General features: G+C 33.0%; 3 protein-coding genes across 3 annotated transcripts; 1 reads left to right on the top strand and 2 right to left on the bottom strand.

The window, feature by feature from the left end:
* The first annotated feature begins 3,686 nt into the window (after positions 1 to 3,686).
* On the top strand, positions 3,687 to 4,683 carry LOC109156860 (21 kDa protein-like). The gene has a single exon (XM_019304724.1). The coding sequence runs from the start codon at positions 3,764 to 3,766 to the stop codon at positions 4,391 to 4,393; it is 630 nt and encodes a 209-aa protein (XP_019160269.1). The 5' UTR covers positions 3,687 to 3,763; the 3' UTR covers positions 4,394 to 4,683.
* Positions 4,684 to 5,790: 1,107 nt separating this feature from the next.
* On the bottom strand, positions 5,791 to 16,398 carry LOC109156858 (phosphoglucomutase, cytoplasmic). The gene is made up of 19 exons (XM_019304723.1): positions 16,294 to 16,398; positions 16,067 to 16,166; positions 14,736 to 14,817; positions 13,020 to 13,075; positions 10,085 to 10,198; positions 9,818 to 9,880; positions 9,536 to 9,655; positions 9,334 to 9,434; positions 8,866 to 8,925; positions 8,655 to 8,754; positions 8,391 to 8,548; positions 8,188 to 8,283; positions 8,010 to 8,073; positions 7,724 to 7,805; positions 7,450 to 7,619; positions 7,257 to 7,333; positions 6,500 to 6,632; positions 6,223 to 6,339; positions 5,791 to 6,132 (listed from the first exon to the last, which is right to left on the bottom strand). The coding sequence occupies exons 2-19, from the start codon at positions 16,145 to 16,147 to the stop codon at positions 6,061 to 6,063; spliced, it is 1,746 nt and encodes a 581-aa protein (XP_019160268.1). The 5' UTR covers positions 16,148 to 16,166; positions 16,294 to 16,398; the 3' UTR covers positions 5,791 to 6,060.
* An 8,468-nt stretch (positions 16,399 to 24,866) lies between these two features.
* Positions 24,867 to 25,870, bottom strand: LOC109156889 (HMG-Y-related protein B). The gene is made up of 2 exons (XM_019304769.1): positions 25,691 to 25,870; positions 24,867 to 25,605 (listed from the first exon to the last, which is right to left on the bottom strand). Exons 1-2 carry the CDS (start codon positions 25,742 to 25,744, stop codon positions 25,111 to 25,113), a joined length of 549 nt encoding a protein of 182 aa, XP_019160314.1. The 5' UTR covers positions 25,745 to 25,870; the 3' UTR covers positions 24,867 to 25,110.
* Positions 25,871 to 27,881: the final 2,011 nt, after the last annotated feature.

The raw sequence follows: 27,881 nt of genomic DNA, 5'->3' as shown, positions 1-27,881 counted from the left end.
ATTAGTGTTGGAGGCATCTACCATCAATTATAATTAAAGATAGGTGTAGTGTGAAAAGTATTTATAATAATTTTTTTAAATTATCAAAATAATCACTTTTAAAATATTATTATTGAGTTGAGTACCTTACACCAGTTATATATTTACTTATTCACGATCAATGCATACAATTAATTATAATTAATATTAAATGCGTTTGAGTTTCAGTAGACGTTATTGACTCTCTGTGCTTCAGTAGGTTGAGAAAGTATGGACATATACTGCATTGTAATAGAGTTAATAGTATTCAAAAAAATGCGTTATGAATCAATATTAAGTATCTTCTAACACCATATTCAAGTGTACTTGCATCGCTAGATTCATATCTAATTTTGTATTGGTATTGCTAGACAATTGATACTACATCCATCTATCCCCACTCTAATTAAAATTTTATATGATTAATGAGAATATATATATATATATATATATATATCGTTGACATGACCCAAGAGCGGCAAAATTGCAAAAGCTATTATTTTAGAGGCCAAACAATAAAGTAAAAATATATTGCTAATGAATAAAGTGTGAGATCCGAAATGATAACGCTTTGCTTCTTTAATGTCATAGAAATGTGTGTTATATTTAATCTAATATAAAAATTATATAAAAATCAATAATATTAAAGTTTTAATAAAAAGTTTTAAGTAATATATATTTTTTAGATTGGAGGGAAAAGTAATAACTTAATCTTCTCTGATTATTCTATGAAGTGAAGCAACATCAAGCATATCGTTGTTAAAGCGTCGTTTTAGGGGTCTAGGGGACTCAATAACATGTAAGCCCCTACGATGATGGAGGGAATCATTTGTAAGAAAATCAACCGTCTTATTCTACTATGTAAAGATATGATATGATGCACCGAAACATTCCATTGTTTTGTCCATGTAATAATTAAGTTATATTGATATTTTGTATACTTAAAAATTATATAAGAGTTAATAATGATAATTAAGATTTTAATAATAAAATACAAAATGTATTTTTGGTATAATTAGTTGCATTGGTAGCTTGTATATTGTGTTTAGTTTCTTATACACTAACAAATCTTTTTCAATTTTAATTACCACATTCTTTTTCCACTTTAAGTCGTAAAAATTTGTTAAATAATTAACACCATTAGATATAATAGCTTATATATTAAGTTTTTTTTTTTGGTATAAAAAAACATTATGTTTATTTTTATATACTTTCAATTATTTTTCAATTTTTACATTTCTTTTTCATTTTAAATGTATTAATCATTTTTATTGTCATTATTTTCTCATAATTTTAATATAATTTCTCATGGAACATTTATTTAAACATGCAAAACACAATATTTAACTAATAATAAAAATAAGAGTCCTGCTGCCAAATTTCTTTCCTAAATTTAATTCATAATATATACTTTTTAAAACTCTTGATAAGGTCAAATAATTTATGCCGCCATGGACAACCAATGAATATAATAATAATAATAATAATAATAATAATAATAATAATAATAATAATAATAATAATAATAATAATAATAATAATAATAATAATAATAATAAAATTATGAACAATTTAACATTAATTGCAATTTTAAAAAAAAAAATATAACATTTTTTAAAAAAAGAATATGTACTTCGATAAAAATAAGTAAAGATAAGACATTTCTTGCGATTTACTTTCTCCATCAGTCTTCAAAGTAGGAGCAATATATAATAAGCTTTTAAATTTGGAATTTAAGCTTATAAAATTAAAAACAAGACGAGTAATTCTTTAATTTTTAAATTAAATTTGGAAATAATAGTTAATACTCCGTACATAAATTGTCAACATCTAACTTGGAAACATAAAAAGTTAAAAAGTTAAAATTTAATTGCATTTGACTATAAAAATGACAATGAAATAAGCAGTGTGGGACTTTGAGAATAATATTTTAGTCTTATTATTTGTTTTTATGATTAAATAGGTATAGTCCCATGGACCCAACACTAGGTGACTAAGGCTTGGGGAATATTCTGTGGGTGGAAATTTTTTTTAAAGAAAAATGATATAATATGATGGCACTATATGAGGATGTACGATTTAATTACGGAGTATTTTGTTTTATGAAATATATATTATGGGTTACATGGTACTATATCCGACCCAAAAAATTCTTGGTCTGAAGGAGTCAAAGCAATTAACATAATCATATAGTAATGGTCAGAGTCAAGCAGAGAGTATGTGGAACAATGCACTAATGCAGAGCCAAATACACTTATTAGAGCACCGCATCATCAAAGAGCATAAGTTATAAAGGAGAGCGCACAATAATTTCTAAGGAGTCATGACACTTATTGAGGGGAGTTATTCCAGTGATTAGGAGGCCGTTACGTTGTGTCAATTATTGTAACCATTACCATTATATAGTATAAAAGATGAGTCCATGTAACAACAAGGACATGCTCAATATTGAACTCAGAACTCATCAATACAAACTACTTTCTATAATCGTTCCAACGACTTTTATACTATTATTATAAACTTACTCAATAGTATGTATTTTCACTTTCAACTCCTTTCTTTTTACTCATTTTTTCCTTTACTTACCTAGCATGTTTAATTTTAATTAGTTCATAATAAAAATAATCGCATTTTTCTTTCTTTATTTTACTATTTCTTTTTTACTTTCTCTAATAAAATTAAAACATATAGTGAAAATTTTATTTTTAATATACACTTATTATTTTTCAAAAGTAAGAATTGATGATGTATGATAGGCTGAAAGCCCATATCAGCCTCACATCCTCATTATCAAGACATGCAAACATACAAACATGCATAATGCCAAGTTCACCAAATGGAGCCAATTCACAAATTAAGGGCATAAATGTAATTTCAAAGATATTAGTCACTCATACATTTTAAAAGAAAAATTATTTATTTTCATAGATTACTGGTGAATTGACTTACCGCATAAAATAAAAAAATGACAAGTTAGGGAGTCTCTTTAATGGTCCACCACATAAATTAGGTAAATAACTTTTCATAACTATTGTCTAGCTTTCTTAAGTTCCAACGGTTTCCATAATTACCCTAACACTATATAGTTGAGTTTCCAAAACAGTGATAGATCGAGCGTGCCTTATGTCTCACACCATTCTGTCTTGGGTCGTAGGCCCTCACTCACTAAAGGACTACTCTATCCAAATTATTATTTTGGGCCAAGGTCAAAAATCTAGAGTGAGTTGAAGCCGAGGCTCTTGTATGTGAAGCGATGGTTGTCCTTAATCCTATTCAACTATATGTATCTCACTCTTTTCCCTTTATTTTGCATTTAATTTCTTTCTCATACTTTCTCTAATAAAATAAAATTAAAATATATAGTAAAAGTTTTATTTTTAGGATACACTAGTTATCATTTTCCAAAAGTAAGAGTTGATGTATGATAGGGTGAAAGCCACATCAAACTTATAAGTAAGGAAAACGTTATATATATATCTTTGAAATTACCTTTATGCCCTTGATATGTGTGAAAGCCCACATCAAACTCATCATCACATCCTCACAATCAAGACATGCAACATACAAACATGCATAATGCCAAATCCACCAAATGTAGCCAATTCACACATATCAAGGGCATAAAGGTAATTTCAAAGATACAACATTTTCCTTACTTATACCCCCATCAACCTCTCCTTTCCCTCACACTTTGTAGTATTATAACTTTCCAAACAAGTCTAAAAAGCTTCAAGCTAATTAAGCCATGAAAGCCACACCTTCACTTTCTATCTACATCCTCCTCACCGTCATATTCCTCCACCGCTCCGCCGCGGTGGGGCCGCTCGACACCGCCGCCCCAACTCCGGCTCCCGGCGGCGCCGAGAACGACTCGGAGTTCATCCGTACAAGCTGCCAAAGCACACTATACCCGGAAATATGCTACAACACCATGGCGCCGTTCGCGAGCCGCGTGCAGCAGGACCGCGGCCGGCTGGCTCGAGCCGCCATCAGCTTGAGCCTGAACGGAGCCAAGCACACGGCGGCTCACTTGGACAACCTGTCGCGGCTCGGCGGGGCCGAGCCGGAAGCCGCGGCGGCGCTCCAGGACTGCTCCTCGGCGTTCAGCGACAGCGTGGACCAAATGCACGACTCGCTGGCGCAGCTGAAGCAGCTCGGCGGCTCGGACGAGGAGCTGAGGTTCCAGATGAGCAATGTGCAGACGTGGATGAGCGCGGCGGAGACGAACGAGGACACGTGTGCGGACGGATTCGAGGGCGTGGGGGATGGGCCGCTGAAAACGGACGTCTGTGATCGCGTCATGAAGGTTAAGCAGGTGACGAGCAATGCATTGGCTTTGGTTAACTATTTCGCGAGTAATATAACGGCGCCGTGATGAATGAGGCGTTAGGTTAGTTACGGCGTCATCGTGAATTGTAAAAAGTAAAAAGTGAAGTATAAATGAGGGAATAATATGTAGTTTCTTTTGGTTTGTCGCCCATTATGCTATTATTCCTCCGCTCATGGAAAATGGCTACAGGAGATCGATCGAGTTATATTGAGTCCACATATATACTTGCTAAACTTACTACTTTTTATTAAAAAAAATTAATTTCTCATATCCAATGGTATAAATGTAAGACTTTGTATAAGATATTTCGGTATCAATTATATTGTCTTTTTGTATGTTAGTAAGAAAATTAAAACTTGAGTATATTTTTATACAATTTTGTCACCTTAGCTTATACATAAGTATATATATTTGTTGTTATTGTCAGGGGCGGAGCTACGGTGGGGCAGTGGGAGCAGCTGCCCTCCTCCCCCACCCACTAGTTGTTGTGTGAGTTTTTTTAAATATTATACACGTATTGCAATTTTTTGTTATGGGGAATTAATAATGGAGTTCATTAAATTGTTAATCATGCAATTTTTTAGTATACTATGATTCAATCATACACTTTTTTTTAGTGGTTCCCCACACTCTCTCTTAATTTCTCCTTTTTTCCTTTTGTATGTGTTTTCTTTTTCCTATTTCTACCATATTGGCAAGTGAAAAATGTTAAAATCAAATTTCATAGTCTTAAAAATTGGATGGCAATCATGATCACCTAGCTATCTGTATCTACAATCGAGACTATCTGAGAGAGACTTGCCCAATTAACCAAACAGGATACAAATTTTCTTGAATTTAATGGGTAAGTTTTGTTAATATAAATTATTTTGTAACATGAAGAAACAAATGAAGTTCATAAACTATGAAAAAAGTTGTCTCCGTATAAAAATAAGGGACAGTTGTAAGACGAAGATGGAATTGTTGAAGAAAGAATATTGTGGTAAGGTGACCACAATATAATGTTGTCTTTGGAATCTATTCACTTCTGATCCTTAAGCTACATTAAATAAAACTTTTGATCCTCACCAATATTTTGCAGTATCTGTCCTTGCTATTGATTGAGACAATCTCTTTACCTAATTCTTATTGAGTGAGATAAATATATAAGTAATGTTTGATTCAATCAAATGATTTGAATCATAAACATTAAAATTGTTGTAGCTACCCAATATTATTATAGATCACATATGATATTACCATACTTATATTAGCTTTTAGGTGTTGGATGATTAATTAGCTTTTAGGTGTTGGATGATTAATTAGCTTTTAGGTAATTGCTTAGCTGTTAGCTAATTATATTTGTGTCAAAATCCATTTGAAACCTAGACCGACAATCTCATACTAAAAATATGCATCAAGACTCAAGAGTAGGCAATTTGCAAAAGAAGACCCACCCCCCTAGTATGAAAGGCTCAAAGCTATATTGTAAAAATTAAAACAAAACTTACGGAGGATATGGATAACCAATCACTCAATCAGCAATACACTCATAGAATCATACAATACTACAAAATGATAACCCCAAAATCCTCTCATTCCTCTGCATATATAGTTGTTCATATATGCGGTGTGTTTGACCGAACGGTCAATATAATAACGGTAAACACTTTATTATAGTTTTGTCAGGATATACAAAAAAAACAGACTAATAATTAAAGCAGACCAACTATTTATGTTATAACAGTTGGGGCGGATCGGCCAGTGAATTCCTGCATCTTAGACAGTTTAAGAGCAACCTCCACCTGTGCCAAGATTAAAGAGTCAATATTTTGAAAAAGAAAAAACTAAGCAGGCAGCAAGGGTATAGTAAAGCTTGCTACAAGAAAGCTTACAAGAGGGGCAAGTGCATCCGCAGATTCTCTTCCAATCTTGGACGCATCCTTCTCATATTGCTCAATGTACAGTCGGATGGTTGCACCCTCAGAACCAGTTCCAGACAGACGGAAAACCTTGCGTGTATCACATAAATCGGAGATTCCAGAGTAATTAATGTGTCACATAAATATCGAGAAATGTATTTAGAACATCAATATAGATTAAAGTAGTAGCATGTCAGTGCAAATTCACAAACACTATAAACCATGGACAGTGCAGAGGAAAACTCCTTACCAATCGTGACCCATCTTCAAAGAGATACCGGATACCCTGATGACTTGAGATGGAGCCATCAACAGGATCTTTGTACTCAAATTCATCACCATGGACAACCTTTGAAACATCATTCCGTATTCCTGCTACAATCCTGTAAATATGAAGGAAACAGAACAATGTCAGTTCGATAGCCTAAGGACAGCGGTGATGGGTTAATAACCTAAACAGGGCACATTTAAATGGTGGTTTCGGATGGAGGCAACAAATGCTCCAAACTTTGGTATCCTAATGCAGAGGTCAAAGCATCTCGCATTCAGTTTCAGGGAACACTCAGTATGACCTTTTCATTAGATGTGGGTGATTGTGATACCATAACCAACAACTTAGTACTTAAAAATCGAAGAGGAAAGTTGACCTTGAAATCATCTATCAAACAATAGCACACAATAAAGCAAGCATTGGCTCATTAAACAAATCCCAGTAGAGGTACTATATTGATCATATCTTCTTGGTTTCACAGAATTTCTAACCAGGATATTCCAAGACAAATAAAAAAAGGTGGTTGCTGTAAAGTTATTCGGGCATCGATGCTATATTCTTTAGTATAATCAATTAAAAGTTACAGAGACCTTTATTCTTTTATGTTGTATTTTTCATATACAAGGAGGTAACCAAAAATTAAAACCAAGAACAAGTTTGAAAAGTAACCAAAAGTATGCATGAGAATTCTGAAAATTTATAAAAGAAAGTCTCCTGAAAATAAAGAGTAGGTTACTTGTTAACTTCATCAAGGGAGGATTGCAGCTTGACTAAATGAGCCATCAGTTCCTTTGCACCAGATGCATCAACATTCTTGCAGAACAAAAGGTCAGTTGTTAATAACATGTCATAATCCCCTACAATAATAATTCATGGATGTGAATAATGCATGTATAAATTACTAATAAATAATACGGAGTAATAGATACCTCATAGTCGTATCTAGTATAATAGTGACGTCCATAAGTGGCCCAATGTTGGCGAACAATATCTTCTACCGTTACAAGCTTGCCACTTAGATCTTTATTTTTATGGGCAAGAATATTTAGCCAGGCTAAAACAGCCCAAATTCCATCCTTTTCACGAATATGATCTGAGCCTGTTCATATATATATATAAATAAAACCAAAATATATATAAAATGCCCGCAGAAGTAAGGATATTGGTATGAAATTAAATACCGAACGAGGCCAGAACTCATACCAGTTCCAAAGCTTTCTTCACCACAAACTGAGCACATTCCAGCATCCATCAAGTTACCAAAAAACTTCCAACCTGTGGGCACCTGGAAACAGATAGCAACATTAATTAAAACAAAGATTTAGGCAAGACCCTTGGTGTATGCTAAGAGGTCTCCTTGGCTTAGTGTTTAGCAGTTCAAATCCCACGTCACAACTGATGTACCCTTTAACCCAAAAACTGCAATAAATTAAATAAAATAAAATAAAATTAAAAAAAAAAAAACAAAAAAAGGCAAAAGAATCCATACCTCAAAAAATTTTAAGTTGAGGTGTTTAGCCACCACATCAAGAGCAGCTGATGTGGGCATGCTCCTGTGATTAAAGCAGTTGCATATAGTAATGGCATTAAGCATGCATGGTATTATTTGGGAAACCATTTACAGGATTCTAGATTATAGTAAAAAGAGTGTCAAGCAAAATGAAGACCTGGCAACTCCTTTCAGGCCACCAGAAAAGTATGGGATTGCAGCAACTGCATTAGCAGCAATTATAGCAACAGAATCAGAAGGAGTCACAAAGAACCTGCAATCAAAAACAATAAATTTATAAACTTTCATAAAAATAAAACGAAATAAAACCCACAACACTGAGCATGAAAGGAATTTTAAGTGGGAAAAAGAAAAAATCACCTCTTCCCAAGGACCATGTTGCGGTCTGCATCTCCATCAGCGGCTGCTCCAAATTCAGGTGGGTTTGACTCGGGGTGAGTCTTAGACAGTCCCATGCGAGCAACCAACTCCTTTGCATAGGTCAGATTGGGATCAGGATGACCTCCACCAAAGTCCTCCTGCTCAGATGAAATAATATAGAAAACAGAGAAATACTGCTATGAGGGAGACAAGTGGTATAACATCAATAATTTCATTCTTACAAAATATGGATAAGATCAAGACCTTTGGAACACAGTTTAGCAGGGAGCTTTCTTTAGCACCCAGCTCATCCACAAATATACGTTTAGCATAAACTCCAGCAACACCATGAAGTGCATCATAGCTAAGTCATAATACATGTTTTAGCATTCAACAAACATTCTTAAATGGAAAACAAGAATTCTAAGAAAGGAATTCCTAGCAATGGATCAAAACACAATAAAATAGCACTTACCAAAATGTGAAATTTGGAGATGAAAGCAATTTCTGAATACACTGGAAATCAAAAATTGACCTGAAAAGAGATCAGCATGTCATATTTTTGGCCAAAAAAAAAAAAAGAAAGAAATGTAATCCAAGGAATGCTAAAAATTGGGAAAATTATAAACTGCAGCTAAAAAAATCTTTTAAATAAAATTCAAATGATAAATAAGTCACAAAATAACTCCCTATGTATCTCAAAGTTCATCACATAGAGCAAGATATGGGAAAAACAAAACAGCAAACCAGAACTATAAAAGTAGTATCACTCAGCAACCATGAAACTTACTAATTGATTTTAAAAAGATTTTTTTTTTTTAACTCTGCAATAACTTGCACAGCATTAATAACTTCATAAAAATTAGAGGAAACTTATTAATTCAATACTAACTATCAATGAGGAGCAGCCACTTATTCAAATTAAATGGCATAGATAACATACTTCATCAATTTCACATAGTCAGTAGTTGAATCAAAAACATCGACATCAAACTGTCCTTCTGGTCCAGTGAAGCTTGTCACACCTACTGCAGAGATGTCCACCTGTAATTTAATTTAAGAATAAAAATACATAAGATTTCTACATTATCAAAGGACAATTAAATTATTAATTTAAAAAATATTTCCCAAGGAGCAAGGCATACATCAGGCAAGTCCTCTGCAATCAAGTATTCCTTTATTGTTGTGGTGATCTCATAGATCTTGTTAGTAATACCTTCTGGTGCAGGACCACCATTTTCCATGTTGTATTTAATTCCAAAATCCTATAAGAGAGCCACAACAAATAAAAGTAAAAGATTCTAGTAAGGAGCATGCAATAGATCCATCAGCACAAGAAACATGGGTATTTTCAATCATTTTGACAGCTTGTGCCATAAGGAAAAAGAGGATATCAGAATAAACAATGCAGGACTGCAGGAACCAACCTCAGTCGGGCCACCAGGGTTGTGGCTAGCAGTCAATATAAATGCCCCGTTTGCCTTTGATCCCTGCATTCAGGAGTAGTAGAGAAACAGAGATTAGAATAGTTATGGATATAGTTTTATGTAACAAGAGAAGAAAATACACTAACAGCCAAATGAACAAACAAGAAACAAAACATATCTTTCCACAGGAAAGAACTTGCATAAGCCCTGAAACACACACTAAGAGGCAGAAAAACAAACAAGAAACAACTGCAGGAAAGAACTTACATCAGCCGCTACTCTATCACGAATGACACCAGATACAGCAGGAGTAGACATTAATCCATTTAGACCAACCCAAACACGTCTGACTCCATTTGCAGCTGACATTTTAATAATGATCTGCAGAAAGAACAGATAGAATAAAGTTCAAATTGCCAACCCTATATGAAACGCTGTAGGATGACTAATAGTTTGATAAGCAATATCCTGATCAATACAGGAGCTCCTTTGGTTTTCACCAGTTCATCAAGATTAACAAGTTGGCAAAAATCAAGATCATCAATACTATTTCCCTAAAATGACTAGGGATAGTTTTCACTTTTTCCTCATAGATTTAGTAATTAAAATCCTAATACTTTACATTCCTAGATTAATTTGGCTCCAACTTTATTTTTAATTTAATTTCTTAATTTTAGTTTCTAAAACTAGTTAATTCACTAGATATATTAAGCATATCTCATACCTATAAATACACCTGTAGAAATATAGTGCATATCGAAATATAGAACTGTTCTAGAAACGAAAAATTGATTTTCTTTCTCTGCCTGTTTCTTGCAAAAATAAGACCTTAGGGCTTTTACAAATTTCTTTGCCTCAGAAAGATCAGACCTAACATGTTTCTCCCAGTATCAAGTGTCATCAGAGCCAGGGGTTCCTCAAGGTCAATGGCTGCTCAACAATATAGTACTGTTCCCATTTAATGTACCCATGGGCATTCAAATTATTGGCCAGCAGACCATTGTGGGAATTGCCCAAAATCAACTTATCCTATCAGGACCATATAAAGGAGAATATAGTCCAGCACTTATTGGTTTGAAAGATGAAAACAAACAAAAGCTCACAACACAACCTGTTCCAGAGGTCCACTATCAGAATGTGCTTTCAATCTTATAATTGATGGAAGGAAGGAGTTGTGAGAACATTATTAGTTTATTACATATAGCCTTGCAAATTTAATTTATTGGGAATACATTAAAAGACACACAAAATCCTTACAAAATGGATGAATGAAAAAAGAAAAGAAATTGTGGTGGCAGAGAGGTGTCAAGTCCCTTTGTCAATTGGAAAATGCTATAAGTAGTACATGATATTACATATATGAAAGAGTGCATGCCCATCTTGTGTTTAGTTGACCATGACAATTTGATGAATGGGATTATCATACAAGCTTGTTAAGGATGGGATGAAGATTACACTTGCACCAATCCAAAGAAATATATCCTATACTCAAACAACCATAACAAAGGAGTTTTACCATGATATATTCCAACATGTGCTATATGTTTATAGCTGATACCAAGAATTCAAAGGAAGAATACTACCTTGAAGGGAGGACAATCACATGCTTAAAGAGGTTAGAAAACAATCATCCAATTCCCCCAAGGTGAAACTGAAGGAACTTACAGTTTGCTAATGAGCTTAGATCCCATGCAGGATAAACAACCTGCAATAGATCTTGCTTGCCTAGCAAATTGTAACAATTTTGCTAAAATTGAAAAAATAAAGGTGTTGAAATTGACAAATTGTTATAGAGGACTTAGTTTAAATTGATCAATGAAAATACAAAGCTGAGATTCATTCATGATATTCAATAATATTTGAAGGAAGAACATGGCTTTGAAAATACTAAGATGGACGTTTGCGTGATAGGTTCTGAAGTTGCAATAAGAGATGTTGAAAATATTGATTTTTTTGAAAATAGGAGATGCTAAAGAAGTTAACCATTTTCTATCAACCCCTCCCATAACTTTTCAACAATTGAATTCAACTTCTCAACAACATTTTAATTCACCACTAATATCTCTCAACCCATATAGTGATAAGCACATGCAACACACAAGCATTACACCAAGACAGTGCAACCAAAGCAGCAAATCCAATGCCAACTAAGCAACTTTCAACTCTTTCAGGCCACAAATGTCAATGTACAGTTAGCTCCAAGGTTTAGCCTGTTTATATTTAGCGGGTTCTTGAGTCTTGACATTAGATACATGGAGATAAGTCAAGCCTATGCTCCTAACACCCCCATACCTTCAATATAAATATATATTTATATATGGATTCCAAAGCTCAAGACTAAACCATAATATTCACCCACAACATTCAATACCAAAAAATCACACACAATGAAACAACTGCCTGGGTCAAGTATGTAGTTACTTCCAAAGTCATCTTTGGGGGTTGTACAGAATATTATGATAATGGCTTCCAGTAACTGTAGCAACAACAGATACCATTTATAAAGCAATTATATTGGGTTTCTTGCTTTTGGTCACATACCCAACACTACAGGCATAGTTTCATCATCACTTCACCATGAATGCCAATCTAAAAATCTCACTATAAAACCCAAAATACACTCTAATAAGCAGATGTTTTACTGTCTAAATAACAGCCAGTAGATCAAATAAGCAAAGATTTGAAGACAACTCCTTATTGCATAACAGATATTGAGACACATATGCTATTTCAAAAACTAAGATGATATGGCATACACGCTACATAATGATAGATGCAGCATTTGTACATTGGAAGATAGAAGTACCACAAGAAAATTTTTTGTACAACCTGAAGTATAAGGTCCTTTAGTTTCTTCAGAATTTACAAATTGAAATATTCAATTTTCTTATGTTCCTATAACATTTATAGAAGGAAAAGCAGCAGCACAGAATCACAAACATAAGCTTTTACTTATGTTCCCAGTTCCTCTAAATGTTTATGGAAGGATAAGCAACACTGAATATCACAGGCAAATTAGAAGATGCCAGATCACCCCAAAATGCAAGGAGACAGCTTTAACCATGAAATTATAAAATATGGTCTGAATTGAGTTGTGATCACTGATTTAGGATTACGGTGACCAAATTCTCTCCCCCCAATTAAATGATAATTTCTAGTTAAGACAACCTAAAAGTTCCATTAAGAAATTCATGAAACTCACCTGGATTGCATCCTTGGAAAAGTACCGACCATCACCAGAGACAACAAGTGTAGCACCTGCACAGATGGCAATGCAATTACAAGGATGCACGTAGTCGTATGACTATCAATAATTTGATAGAAAGTATATCATCGAGATGCACTTAAAAAGAAAATAACTGTTTTAATACAGTAATGGCAAGGAAAGCCATTTAATTGGTAATGCAGATGCCAAACTAACTATTAACGCTAATAAACTTATAAAAGGAAACCCAATCTCATCCCCAGCACTTAGAACACAGATTTAGATATCACAGAAACATGAAACTCTAAATATCTTCCATGAAAGCATAAACACAGTTTCCATAATGAAGACACCAATTCCTCATATAATCATAATCACTAAAAACTTTATGTATGAACTAGCCTTAATCAAAAACTTACGCAATGAAATTCATGTTACACATCAATTTAACCAAACTTAATACAGTAAGCCAACAGAAAACAATGGGAATCAAACCCTGATTCATATCCATAGTGGAACACATGATCAAAATATATATATAAGTAAAATGATATTCTAAGGTTACTTCTTTCATCCTCGGGTTGAGTAGTGAACTATGCCTTAGACAGAGTTTTGTTTTAAGAGCTTGGACAAATAGCAGAGTAGATGTAAAGTCAGCCTTAACTCAATCAAATGTGAATTTAACAATTAGGGAATGAAACTACCTTTCAACCTGCATTACTTTTATTTTCTGTGGAAGATTTCAGTGCAAAATATGCAAGCACAGGTTTTTCCTAGTCGCTGTCAGTCACTTGACCCCCAACTGGGTGGATTAAAATTAATGTAGATGCAGCTATAGATCAGAACTCAAGGAAGATGGGAATGGTGTGTGATATTAGAGATGAAAATGGGGATTTTGTGGCAGCGAATGCATTCCTTAGAGAGGGATTTTTATGGCTAAAGGAGTGGAAGCAGTGGGTGTAAGGGAAACACTAAGCTGGATTAAAGACATGCAGTTCAACAATGTTCAAGTGGAAATCGATGCCCTTCAAGTTATTCAAGAATTGCAAGCTTCAATAGTGTTCTCCCATTCAGGTCTTATCATGGAAAACATTAAAGAAACAGCTAGGAATTTTCCTAATGTTGATTTTACTTATGTAAAACGGTCAGCGAATAGAGTTGCTCATACACTAGCTAGGGCAGTATGTTCTATGTCTGATTGTATCTCTAGAATTTCTGTTCCATCTCCAGTTATTTTAGACTGCTTGAGGCTTGACTTATTTGATTAATATATCATCTTTCCTTTCAAAAGGAAATGGAACCAAAAAAAAAAAAGGTGCAAGGCAGTCATCTTCAATTAATTGCATATATCATCAAATCATCAAAAACAAATTAAAACTGCATTTCAAATATGACAAAATTTTCTCTCTACCTCAGTATCAACACCATAATTTCTAAAATAATGGTAGCAATTATAGAAATGATAATAACAGTAAATAAAATATGGAGCACCCTATAGCCCACATCTTTATAAAACATAGTTAGACTTCAATTTAATGAAAACTACCGAAGTCAAACAAATAAAAATCCAAACAATTCTACCACCTAAAATTCTAACCGACATGGAATTGTTGTATCAAACAAACCCAGGGCACATTGCTTTGGCAATAATAGAACTTAAAAATACAGGAGGAAAAAGGAAAAAAAAAAAAAAAAAAAATCACAATTTTATACCTCGGACTTTCTCAGCTCCAAGGGCGTTGAATGTTGACTGAACAAAATTCTCCAAGTACTTAGGCTGCTTGAATACCTTCACCTGAAACAGTTCATCAGAATAATTTATTAAAATCAAGCACTAACCAACCAAGTGAAATTTACAAGATTTTCTGAAGCAAAATCATGGAAATAACTGTAAAATAATATAGAATTACAAGCATTTAACATAAGTAGGACAGAAATTGGATTGTCTAACAGCCTCAAGAATCCTTTAATAATATTAAAGTAATAAAGTAAATTTATTGGTGGGGGGAAAAAACCAAAAAAAAAAAAAAAGGAACTTCGTGCCATTAAACAATTATCCAAACATCTAAATTTTTACAATTTAATATCAAACATTTGTATCATGTGAAAACTATATACAATTGTATTATGTAACCCTAAAAATAATACTCTCTTGATTTCATGATTTAGAAAGTAGTTGGTGGCTATAATATTGAACCTAATTTTGTATAGGTAGAACTTTTTTAGATTGAAAATTGTAGATATTTGATACATTGTGTTTAAAAATGAAGTTAAGGTGCTATTTTTAAAATAATTTGTGTCAACTAATAGCCAAGTCAGTAAAGTCAAGGTAAGTTGATTTTTTTCTTAGATCAATAATAAGATATAAATTAGCAAGTACAAAGGTTAAATTGTCAAATTTTAAAGATCTAAATATTTTTTTTATTTTTTTTTGAAAGTAAAGATCTAAATATAATTGTTAAGCATAATTGAATATAACAAGATACAGAGTTAAAATTTATAGATTAGAATATAAAGTATAAAAATTTGTCTTTTCCACCATTAAGCCAATAAAATAATATTAATAAATCACCAAATTCTCTACACATCTGTAGCAGTTTTAATTGGTGTAGATGCTTGATCTGATTCATATATACATAAAAGTTGTGCATTTATAATGACAGTGTCTGGAGCAAAATCTTAACGTTAAATGGTCGCACCATAGAGGTCTAGAGGTAAAGCAGTATAAAGAGATGAAAGTTTTCCCACTAGATCTACTTCCGATGATCATAGATGCATAGGATCCAAATCCGCATTCCGATCAAAACGCATTGCAATCACAGATCACAACTAATCAAAACAGAGCAACATAAGAAAGCCACTGAAGTAGATCAAATTGAACAAAACACATTTCAGTGATCATATCGAGTCGATTTAACAGATACGTATAGGAGTTTGAACAGGAACCAGTTTTAGCTGATTCCAGAAAATAACTAAAAAAAAATTTAAAAGAATAAATCAAAACAAGTAGCTATAGTGAATGAATGAGGTCTCGAAAGTCGAACCTTCTTCCTGAGACCAGAAGTTCCAGGCTTCTGGCCTTCGAACGGCGTGGTTTCAACGCGACTGACCTTGAACATCGCCATTTCTCCGTTTTCACTCCAACTGCAAATCAATCAGCATACACAAAAAACGTAACTTCGCTTAGCTAAGCGATTGCACAGACGAAATGCATACATAGATACATACATACATAAATACATACAGAGAGAGATAGAGAGAGAGAGCTTACAGGAAGAGGTTGGCGAAATGAGGGAGGGACGTGTGTGGTGTTTTGGGGATCTTCGGAAGAGAGTGAAATAACCCAAGTGGAAAAATATAAATAAATGGAAATGGGGCCCACTTCGGCGAGAGCCTCGGTGTAAGGTATGACGTGTCGCGGTATCAAAAAATACGATGAACGGATTATTCCTATGGGCTTTTATGGGAACCGCAAGTTTTTGAAAGAATGATACGCCTCATTTTCACAATCTGTCCAAAAACACATAAAATACATCATTTTACTTTATAAAATACATTATTCTAACTCTAACTTCGAGACAATGAAGAATCTTCGACCCATCGCACTATGTAATGTCCCTTACAAAATTACAGCAAACGTATGTGCGAATAGATTGAAACCCCTCCTTGATAAGATCATTTATAAAATGCATAGTGCATTTGTGCCGCGAGTCCGCGACTTCTAATTATAGATAACATAATGTTGACATACGAGACTCACCACTACCTTAAACGAAAGACTTAGGGGAATGGTGGAGTGGCAGCTCTTAAAATTGATATGAGCAAGGCCTATGATAGGGTGGAGTGGCGGTTTCTAAGAGCTGTTATTCTAAAAATGAGATTTAACCAAAAATGGATAAACATCTTTTTGGAAATAATAAGCTCTATCAAATATCATATTCTTTATGAACAAAGGCAGTTGGGGCCTATCATTCCGGGAATGAGACTCCAATAGGGTGACCATTTATCGCTATATCTATTTTTAATGGTTGCCGAAGGCTTGAGTGCATTGATTGATAATAGAATGAGCAGAGGGTTGTTGTATGGGGTGAGCATTGCGAGAGGGGCACCGCCAATCTCATATCTCTTATTCGCGGATGACTACTTCATTTTTCTGCGTGCGAACACAATTGAAAGGCTACCAAATGAAGGAGGTTTTGGATTTGTATGCAGCAACTTCAGGCCAAATGATTACTTTTGATAAATTAGTGGTTGTTTCAGTTCCAATGTGGACCAACAAAACATGAATGATGTCGTTAATATCCTTGAATTGGTGTTAGGCAAGGGGACACAGCTGGAAAGTGTCTAGGACTTCCTTTGTTGGTTGGAAGAAACAAGAAGGTGATTTTAGGCTTCTTAAAGGATAAAATTCTAAACCGTGTTCGAAGCTGTAAACTTTTCCATCAAACGGAAAAAAGTTGATATTGCATGTAAACTTTTCTTCTTTTTGTTTTGAAAATACATGTAAACTTTTTTTTTTTTTTTGAAAATACAGGTAAACTTTTTAAAATTTAAGTCATAATAAAGTGAAAATAATATATACACACCAACAACATAAAAAGAGATATTGAATCAGTCTCAAGATATATTTATATCTTTAAAAAGTGATTACAGATTCCCTTGTCACCTAAAATAAAATCAAATAAAATATTTTTATCCATTTTAATTTAATTTTGTAATGATATAAAAATATATTTTATACGCATTTGATACAACAAATATTTAATTCATTCTAAATTTAAATAGTAAGTCATCATATATTTCTCCTTTCTTCTAGAACTACTTTAGAAGAGATCTCCAATAAACCAAGTACGATTCTTCAGCTGGTTTTTGGCAAATTATATACATAAGTTGATTAGTATCAACAAAGTTAGTCCAATAATTCTAACTTTTTGTTTGTTTCATTGTTTGGCAACTTCGCGATTTAAGTATTGATTTATTGTGTATATATATATATATATATATATATATATATATATATATATATATATATATATATATATAGTTGGTTTGATTTGTTGTGTATATATTTTGACAACCTACAAAATAAAAGCAAACATTAGTTAAAGGGAAAATGGCACTTTTTCCTCTTAAGTTATATACTTATAGCACTTTTCCCCCCTGAATTATTTAAGTGGCTCTTTTTTCCCCTGAAATGTTAAATGGACATATTTACCTTAAAATAAATATTTAAAGTAAATATTCCATTTATTTTTATTCTCCAACAAATTATTACTATCATTTGGTTCAAACAAAACAGATACTATAGCAACCAAACCAAAATATTTCAATTACAATTTATAATCAAAACGCGATATTTAGAGTTTATTAAAATCGCAGACCGGAATGGACGGTTCATGTTCCGAAATGAAAAAATAAAATACATTTATTGTTGAATTTAGACTATTTTAAAATAAAAAAATAAAATTTTAAAATAAAGACGGTTCAAAATCGCGAACTGGATCCGGAATCGCCGGTTCACGGTTCATGATCCAGTTTTTTTTTTTATTCTTAAATTTAATAAATTGAAATTCAAATATTGGGTTCTAGATCTAAATCATAACTGAAAACTTTTAATTCGATTGCTATAGTGTCTGGTTCAGTTCGAACCGAACCGTGGTAATCGCTACATATACGCAATAATTTGTTAGAGAAATAAAATAAATAAAATGTTTACTTTAAGGGTAGAAATGTCAATTTAATATATTAGGGAGAAAAACTGCCACTTTTAAAATAATTGAGGGGGCTAATGTGCTTACATAAATAATTGAGGGGGGAAAATGCTATAAGTATATAACTTAGGGGGAAAAAGTGCCATTTTCCCTTAGTTAAATTACCCTTTTTATTATGGACAAAAGTATAATAGTCACCAAATTAAAATATACTCAATTGAATGACTCAACTACCAAATTTGTGCAATGAAATTCTATAATTGTCATGTTAGCAATGACAAGACATCAAAGTCAAGTTAAGAGTAATATTACGCGTGCTCTCACTTTTTGCTCCATTTATTCTCCTTACTTACTTGACATATTTTGATTAATAAAAAAAAAAAAAATTATGAGTCACAGTTTTTATTAATTACACTGTCTAAACTATCTCTTCCGTAGAAAGTAATTATCATGTTATTTTTTAATTTCTCTTTTCCTGTTAGTACTTACTAATTTAATTAGGTACAGTGTGTCAGTGTATGCTTTGTAAAATGAATTGCAATTAATATAATAGAGTGGAAGTAGAATGGCATTGTCACGGTGAAAAAGATTGAGCATCCATCTCTCTGCACTTTTCACGTTCTAAATTGGTTGGTGCATGCAACCTCTAATGTCACATATATGGTTGGAAGAGTCTTTACAGACTTAACTTATTGGTTCAGTAGGCAATATTTAAAAGAAGAGACCAATGTTCGAATCTCGGCAACGATAGTGTAAGGATTATGTTCAAAGTGCAGATCTCTTGTGCGCACCGACATTTGGTCATGTATAAGTTATTAAGTCATCATGATTTACATCCTTCCAAATACTCTATTGGGCGGAGTGTGAGAGGCCCTTAGGCCATCCCCAATAGGAGAATTTTACACAGATTTTAAAAAGAAAATGGGAAGATGTAGGAGAGAGGGATGGGGTTGTCCTGCAAAAATGAGGATTTTACAGAGGGGTGGGACCGTGGGATCCACATGTGAGGAGGGAGAGTTGCGCCTCAATTCCCAAATGGGGGGAGTGAGGCGCAACTCTCGCGCCCAGTCGGGCGCGTAATTTTAATTTATTTTTTTTTAGATTTTAATTTTTTTTCTTTTTTTTCCTCATATTTTCTCTTTCCTAATCACATCAGTAAAATCTCTTCAAAATTTTCACACTATTGTCTTAGGATTGGGAATTTAACTGATTGGGAGAAGAACAATATGATTGGAAGTTCTCTCATCCCAAATTAAATGCTCTTTAAACATTTGGTAGGGAGCCATTAAATAATGCGTGCACACCAACATCTACTATCTACTATATATACTATACTAATAAGAGCCCAAGAGAGTTAGGCCTATAATGGGTAGAAAAAATGGCGGTCACAGATTTTAATCAAATGAATGGCTCAAATTGATTAAAAGATTGATCATATTTAAATTTTACACTAAAATTTCCTAAAATACCCACACACCGTTACTAATTCCGTTAAAATTTTAAGAATTGCCGTTAGTTCACCGTTAACTTACTCATTGATTTCAATAAAAAAAATGTCTTAGGTTCGAACCTCATCCCAATCAAAGTTGGCATAATTAGTACTCTATTTTACCCTTATTAAATTATATAAATAATAATTTAGTAGTTACAACAAAAAATAATACATATGCATTTCTTTAATTTAGAATTATGTGTCCACAATGTCTTTATTCAAAATATGTATATATATATATATATATATATATATATATATATATATATATATATATATATATATATATATTCATTATCAATAAATTAAATAAGATAAATAATTTTATTAGTTATATTGTCTTTAGTTTTCTTCAATATAAAAATTCTTTATATTCAAATTTATTAATTGATTATATTCGCTACATTGTCCTTACAATGTCTTTATTCAGTGAAATTTTTTTTTATTAATTATCAATAAATTAATTAAAAGAAATATTTTCATTAGTTATATTATCTTTATTTTTCTCAAATGTAAAATTTTTTACATTCAAATTCATCAATTAATTATATTCACTACATTATCTATTATCTTTTTTGTGCACTATTTTTCTAATTAAATATCAAAGTTATAACATAAAATAATGCTATATATTTATTTATCAAGTATTTTATTAATACCATGAAAAAATTTAAAAAAATATAATTAATAAAGCCAACCATGTTAACTACTTTTGAGAGATTTTGTGACAAAGAGAGTATTCAAATCACACAACAAATTGAAGTGAGAACTACCTCGCAATGTCCTTGTTTGACAATCAGCAGTTAGCGGTTAGCATTAACGGATTATACTAGCGGATTTGACCAACGAATTTATTTAATTATTAACATTGGGTAGAAAAAATGACCGCCAAATTATTAAATCAAATGAATGGTTCATATTGTTCAGGTTTTAATTTTTTTTCTTTTAAGATTTTCTAATTTATCCTTAATTATATGATTATCCATTTAACTTTTTCGTTAATTCACCGTTAGTATAATTCTAATATTAAAGTCTAATATAGAATTATAACTACACCATTTATTTAATTCTAATATTAAAGTCTTAATAGAACTTAACCACAAATCCTAATGTCGGAATCTCCTCAAACAATATTAGTATATATTTAATATTTTATGCCCTAATTTTTATTTGTTCTCCCTTATGTCCCGTATTTGGTTTCAACCATACCTATACAATTATTTTATTGACAATTATAATCAATATTGACTATATTATCTTGCATTTGTAAACTTAGAATTACCTATTTAAACCGCACGAGCTTAGCTCAATGGTGTAGTGGGTAGTATTTCGGAGAAGAGACCAAGGTTTGAACCTCGGCGGCGGCAATGCAGGAATTATGTCCAAAGTGGGTCTGCTAAACCATTGAGTCACCGTGATTTACAACTTCCCACAATGCTCTGTCGGGTCGGAGTGTGGGGGGCCCTTGGGGTTGGGGACTCAACCTTTGGGAGAAGAATTACCTATTTAAATACGCAAATTCAACTTTCAATTATCTATGCACGAACAATTTCAATATAATCTTGCCTTAATATACTTTAAAATACTTATTTAAAAAAATTCATTGGGCATTATCCCAATCGCGCAATGCGCGTAAAAAACTAGTATGTAAAAGAAGTGACAATTGTATTTTCTTTAAACATACTAGGAGAATAACAACAAATAAAATTATAAAAGGTTTAGATCATTTATAGCTGATAAAATAGGAAGAAAAAAAAAAAACACAATAATTTTAGACCATTTGAAAGGGTACCAAAACATTGCAACTCAATGATAAGAAGATAATCAGTTCAAACAATTAAAAAGGCACATTCATTTGCACCACAATGAATATGTCCACTATCAACTCTCAATTTGACTTCCGTACAGCACTATCATATTACAGTTGGAGTCACACCGATCACCTCTTTGATACTTTTTATCTTAACAAAAAGCACAAATTTCGAAAGGTAGTCCAAAATTGCGTTATTATGCTACTTGTAATACCCACCTTGTAATTATGATACCTCTTATGCACTAAAAGTCTAAAATTGACAATTTTTAAATTCGTGAACAAAATTAAAAATACTTTGATAATCATAGGACTAAATGTGGTATTTTTTTAAATTATAATCCCCCCTCCCCCCCCCCCCCCCCAAGCAAAGAGAGTATGAGTAGCATCAAAGATAGTACAAACAATTTAAATATTATTGCCATCATTTCATATTCTTTGCTTCAATTGTTTCCATTCCTCTTTTATGCTAAAAGAAATTTATGTCAATGGAAAGCAAGAAAACAGACTCAACACAGATTCTAATATACTGCCACCTAACAAGGCAAAAGGTTTCACCCATCAAACACCTAATATTTAATGTTTGGCACCAAATCACTACCCCTCCCCCCCCCCCCCCCCCCCCCAAAAAAAAAAAAAAGTACAACTCCATAAACTTTCCTTGGCTACCACTCATAATGTGCAAAGTTCTGATCCTACCAAAGACCAAATATAAAATTTAGTTTTTATTTGGTGCATATCATTCAGTTGAGACACATCTCACGATTTATCTTTTCTATTAATTTGCAAAGCAAGAATATCCTTAAATTTAAGTTAAACTTCTAATAAACCTCAATTTGCTTGTCTTCTTTTGTGTTATAGAGTCATAATCATCATCATTTTTTTTTAATTTTGATATTATAAATTCCACTTTTGAGAAAAAAATTAAAAATCTTAATCTTTAAGCATCCCTAAAAATAAATATTAGGGTTCAAATAAATTAAAATAGGAAAAGATGACACATAAAGAATATAATTAAAAGAGTTTATTTCACTTTCGAACTTTCAATTTTAATTTGTTTCAGTTTTAGTTATCAACATTTAGACTCGTTATACTTTAGTTTAAAATAACTTTAATTGCAATTAGGTGAAGTTTGTTTAAATTTTCACAAAATGGGTGAATTTAGGATATTTTAAACTGAATAGTTAAATAATTTTTAAATTGAGAATTAAAATAAACAAAGTAAATTCAATAATCTTGTAAAAGAAGTCAATAATCAAAGTGAAAAATCTCACTAATAGTAAAGAAATCAAGAGTTAAATAAACTCTAATTAACAATTTTTCAAATAGAAGGCATAGCTTGAAGCTCTTTAACATCACACGCATACAAGATTCGGCATTCCAACATTGTAATTGTATTAGTAATTCGATCACTAACAAAACTAAGTTGTTAGGTTAGTTGTTTGAGAAAAATTTTTATCATATTGATGAATCATAATGTGCGACTGTAATCAATCATCACTTTTTACAAGTAAACTATTTTCTCATTTGAATTTTACCTCCCTTTATCTTGAATTTTTTAAATGTCTCTGTCTAAAAATGTTTTAAAAAAATAACTAAACTAAAAGTACTTCGATTATATCTATTAGTTAGGAAAAGAATGAAAAGAAGTTACATCCAACAAAAAGTATTCTCCCTATTTTTTTAAACCATAAAGCATTGCATTAAAAGGTACGGAGTATTAGATATATTTCTCTCTCTCACACACACATACATACATATATACACACACGCGCGCGCGCACACACACATATATGTATGTATGTATGTATGTATGTATGTGTATATATATATATATATAATCTCAAAAATAGTAGTCAAAATAGTAGAGCATGATTTTCATATTTAAATATCAACAACACCCTCTTGGTCACTTCTTATTGTTTACTTTCTTTTTATACTGCATATATTGATCGGTCCACAAATTTTTTGCTTTTAATAAAATCAGAATATGTGAATATGTGATAACTGACAAAATTTTTATTTCCGAGTATAAAAACAAAAAACAAAAAACAAAAAAAAAAAACAAAAAAAACAAAAAAAAAAACCTTGCAAGTGACATGACTATACCTAAGTATAAGAGGGTTGTAGGTTGTCAATGTCAAAGACTGAATTGAAACAACAAAAGAAAATGTTTGCTGCCATCAAAACTGCATTCTTCATGCAATATATAACATGCTTGCCGTATACATATACAACTATACAAGTATACAACCTAATTTTTGTTGTACATATTCATTAATTTTTGTTTTAATTTCAAAATTATTGTGTTACTCAACCTAGATTTTGAGAAGTAATCCCTTTAAGAGTTAATTTCAAAAAAAAATAGTTTAACTATTGACATTTTTCATTTTTTATTTTTATTTAAGCAATAGTTGGTCTATTAAAATTTTAATTTTTTTAAAGAAATTTGTTTTGAAGCATAAATTATGAAAGACAAATGTGTAAAATATAATTTTTAGTGCTTTTTTTCTTCTTAGTTACACCTCTAAAAAGAAATTAAAGTTATTAAATAAGACATTAAAAACAATAATCAATTTTTTATTTTTTTTTGGGTGCTCCCCTTTTCTTACAAAGTAAAAATATAATAATGATATAAAAATACAAATTGGAATATTTTCTTTCTAAAAAGTTAAAAAGCACTGGCATTATAGGGATCCAATAAATATCAAAAGAAGGCCTTATAGAAGCAAGACACCTTCATGATATACCTAAAAGTCATTCAACTCATAGCCATTTATATATTCTCCCATTACAAAGACAGTAAAAATAAAAAAAGTAACAAAAATGTAAAAATAAAATAAAAATCACTCCAATAAATTAAAAAGAGGAAAGTAAAACAAGAAGGGCCTATAAAGCCTCCACCTTCATTTGCCTCTTACAAATTTACAGCATCCCTAGTTACATTCACCGACTCACATACAGTAACAAAACAAAGCGCTACAATTAAAATTAACCCAAAACTACAAGGACTAAAATGCAAAATCTAAGGAGAATGATTAGCACTACAGTCACTGAAGTTATTTCTTATTTCAATCAAGCCCCAACGGGGGCTGCCACGGCCGGGTTCACCTTCGGCGGCCTGCCTCGCCCTCTCGGAGGTCCGCTGGCTGGAGGGGGAGCGGCGGCGGGAGTGGAGGACTTCGGGGGCCTTCCACGTTTCCGGCCAGAGCCGCCGCCGGCGGAAGCTTTCTTCATGGGCGAAACCACCGGAGCGAACGGGTCACGCGGCTTGGGCGGCCTGCCACGAGGACGCGGCGGCGGGGGGACGTACCCCGGCGGTAGAGGCGCTTTCGGCTTCGGCGGACGGCCGCGGCCCCGGCGCGGCGGCGCATTTGGGTCCGGCTTCATGTAGTTGTTCTTCACCAACACCAGCTGCCCGGATTGCTTCATCTTGTCGAGGTAGTGCGTCAGCAGTGTGGCGTGAGATCCCGGCAGCTCTCCGCCGTGCGCCGCCTCTATCTGCCTCGAAATGTCCGATTTTGTGGACCCACCCTTCTCGTTCAACTCCTCAATCGCCGCCATTATCAGCTAAACAACAACAAAATAGTTAGTTCCAAGGTGATAAATTATGAAAAAAAAAAAAAAAAAAAAAAAAAAAACAGTAACTAACTACCTCAGGGTATTGTGGGAGAGAGGAGTTAGCCGGCTGGTCTTCGACAGTGGCCATGATGTTACAACCTTAGAGAAAGAAACCGCGGTCAACGGTCAACGCAAGTTCTAGAGAGAGAAAAATAACGAATTTTTAGAGGATAGGGAGAAGGAGAAGAATTGGGGATGGTGAAAATTTTGAGAGCGAAAGGGATTTTAAAAAAAGGGATGAAGGAGAAGAGCGGAGGAAGTGGAGATCGGACGGTTGTCAAGTGATCGTTGCGGCTTGAATTGGACGGTATGCGAGAGGCTGTGGAGGGTGTGCCACGGATCGGTGACGTGGCTGTGCTTTTTCCTTGTCTGATTTCAAAAATTTTGAGCGCAGGAATTTACGTTTATGGCCCTATGTCTCCACACAATTTCAAATCCAAATTTGAATTTTTTGGCTCTTCACTCCTAGTATCCTATTCCTTCAAAACTTGCAAAGTGGCATGGAGTGTATAGTGTATACTTATTAATTAATGCGAACAAAAATTTTACCACAAGAATAATAAGAGGATCCACATTAATGGTTATTATGGAATTATTGTCAGATGAATTATTTTAGGTGGGGTTAATAACAAATGTGGAGTAGAGTTATTTTAGAAAAGATTTGTCCTACAAATATCAATATAATGTCAGAAAAAAAAACTAAAAATAAAAAGCTGGCTGTGCGCAAAATGTGCACAGCCAATTGCTACACGGGCGCGTGCACTCCACGCGCCCGTGTGGCACGTCAGGCTCGCTGTCAGCACGCCTGACGCTACAGTTTTCTATTAATTTTTTTTTTTCAATTTCAGTTTTTGTTTTTTTTTTTTTCTTTTTCTCCACACTCCCACATTCTCTTTCCTAATCACTCTTACATTATCCCCTAAATCTCCCCAATTGATGCGGATGCTCTAAGCACAATAGACAATTTTGTGAAATTGAACTTGGAATATTATTAATTGATATATCATACTCGGTCTAAACTTTTAAGTTTAAGAGATGTTGCACGAATTAAAGGCAAAGCATTCAAACCAAAAGACCAATCGTATTGGAAAGTCGAGTCGACTAGGCATGAGCTCATAATATGTGCTAGAGAGACTCGGAGTTAACAAAAAGCTACCTATGGAAGTCAAGGTCATGTCGCCTCACGGTCCCGATGTTACCCCATTACCTAGACTTGACCACTAGATGTAGCCACGTCAAAGGAAACGAAGTCCACGAAAATACTTGGACAATGAGGTCGACTTCCAAGGTTATCTCACAAGGGTCAGCCTCCAGGATTAGGCGACGTATCGATAAAGCAAAAACTTATTCTTTTGAACCGCCTTATTTGCAGAAAATTAGTTAAGATGAGTAATTTAAATAGCACACTTTTTTTCTTAGTAAACACATGTTATTGGTCTAATTACTAATTTACTACATCTCATTTGTAATACATGAAGAATTCAATGAGTAATTTTATAACAATCTTTGTCCTTTTCTTTAATATTTTCTTTATCTTGTTCTTATTCATTATTCGAGATTGATTGATTCAGATCTCATTTCAATTAGTTCCATCACTTATGATTATCAAATCAACTGTTCAACCAATTTGTCTACAATTGCCACTAATGTCTACCATCTTGTATTGATGAATACATGTACATGATATGAGAGAGATATGTGGATACTAAATTGTTTTGTATTGCTAAGGGCAAGAGTATTATATGTGGTGAAATCTAAATTCAATATGGTACATAATACAAATTAATTAATTCAAAATACTCCAGCAATTTTATCTTAATATAGATTTCATGTGTTAATAATTAATATTCTCGGCCACTTTTCTCATACTATAATTACTAATTTAGTTTACATGATCAATGTTGAGTTAGAGCATCTATACCAGTGAATATTGAGGATTTTTGAAACACTAGATGATGAGTTAGTGGAGAGAGAAGACGAGTGAGAAGATGTGAGTTTATCTACAACAGAGGAGTTTTTTTGCAGAAATGTGGGACCCACTAAATAAGTCTGTGCGCTGCGTGCATGTCACAAGTGCGCCTAGCGGCGCGCTCCCCGACGCGCGGACAATTATTAAAAAAAAAATAGTTTAGTTTATTTTTTTTAAATCTCTTTTATCTTTCCTCCCATATTATTTTTTCTAATTACACTTACAAAAAACTCTTCAAAAAGTTTAAAAAAAAAAA

This window comes from Ipomoea nil, unplaced genomic scaffold, assembly GCF_001879475.1.
Source record: "Ipomoea nil cultivar Tokyo-kokei standard unplaced genomic scaffold, Asagao_1.1 scaffold2759, whole genome shotgun sequence".
In the NCBI taxonomy this organism is placed as follows: Eukaryota; Viridiplantae; Streptophyta; class Magnoliopsida; order Solanales; family Convolvulaceae; genus Ipomoea; species Ipomoea nil.
This window is presented reverse-complemented; position numbering and strand designations above follow the sequence as displayed.

Bases quoted from the DNA above. Each gene is read 5' to 3' on its own strand.
- LOC109156858 (XM_019304723.1), bottom strand. From the start codon at position 16,147: ATGGCGATGTTCAAGGTCAGTCGCGTTGAAACCACGCCGTTCGAAGGC. The intron at 13,076-14,735 runs GTATAAAATTGT...CCATCTGTGCAG, and splicing joins TGGAGCTGAGAAAGTCCGAG to GTGCTACACTTGTTGTCTCT. The intron at 6,340-6,499 runs GTAAGGAGTTTT...GATACACGCAAG, and splicing joins TTGAAGATGGGTCACGATTG to GTTTTCCGTCTGTCTGGAAC.
- LOC109156860 (XM_019304724.1), top strand. From the start codon at position 3,764: ATGAAAGCCACACCTTCACTTTCTATCTACATCCTCCTCACCGTCATA.
- LOC109156889 (XM_019304769.1), bottom strand. From the start codon at position 25,744: ATGGCCACTGTCGAAGACCAGCCGGCTAACTCCTCTCTCCCACAATAC. The intron at 25,606-25,690 runs GTAGTTAGTTAC...GTTGTTGTTTAG, and splicing joins CTCTCCCACAATACCCTGAG to CTGATAATGGCGGCGATTGA.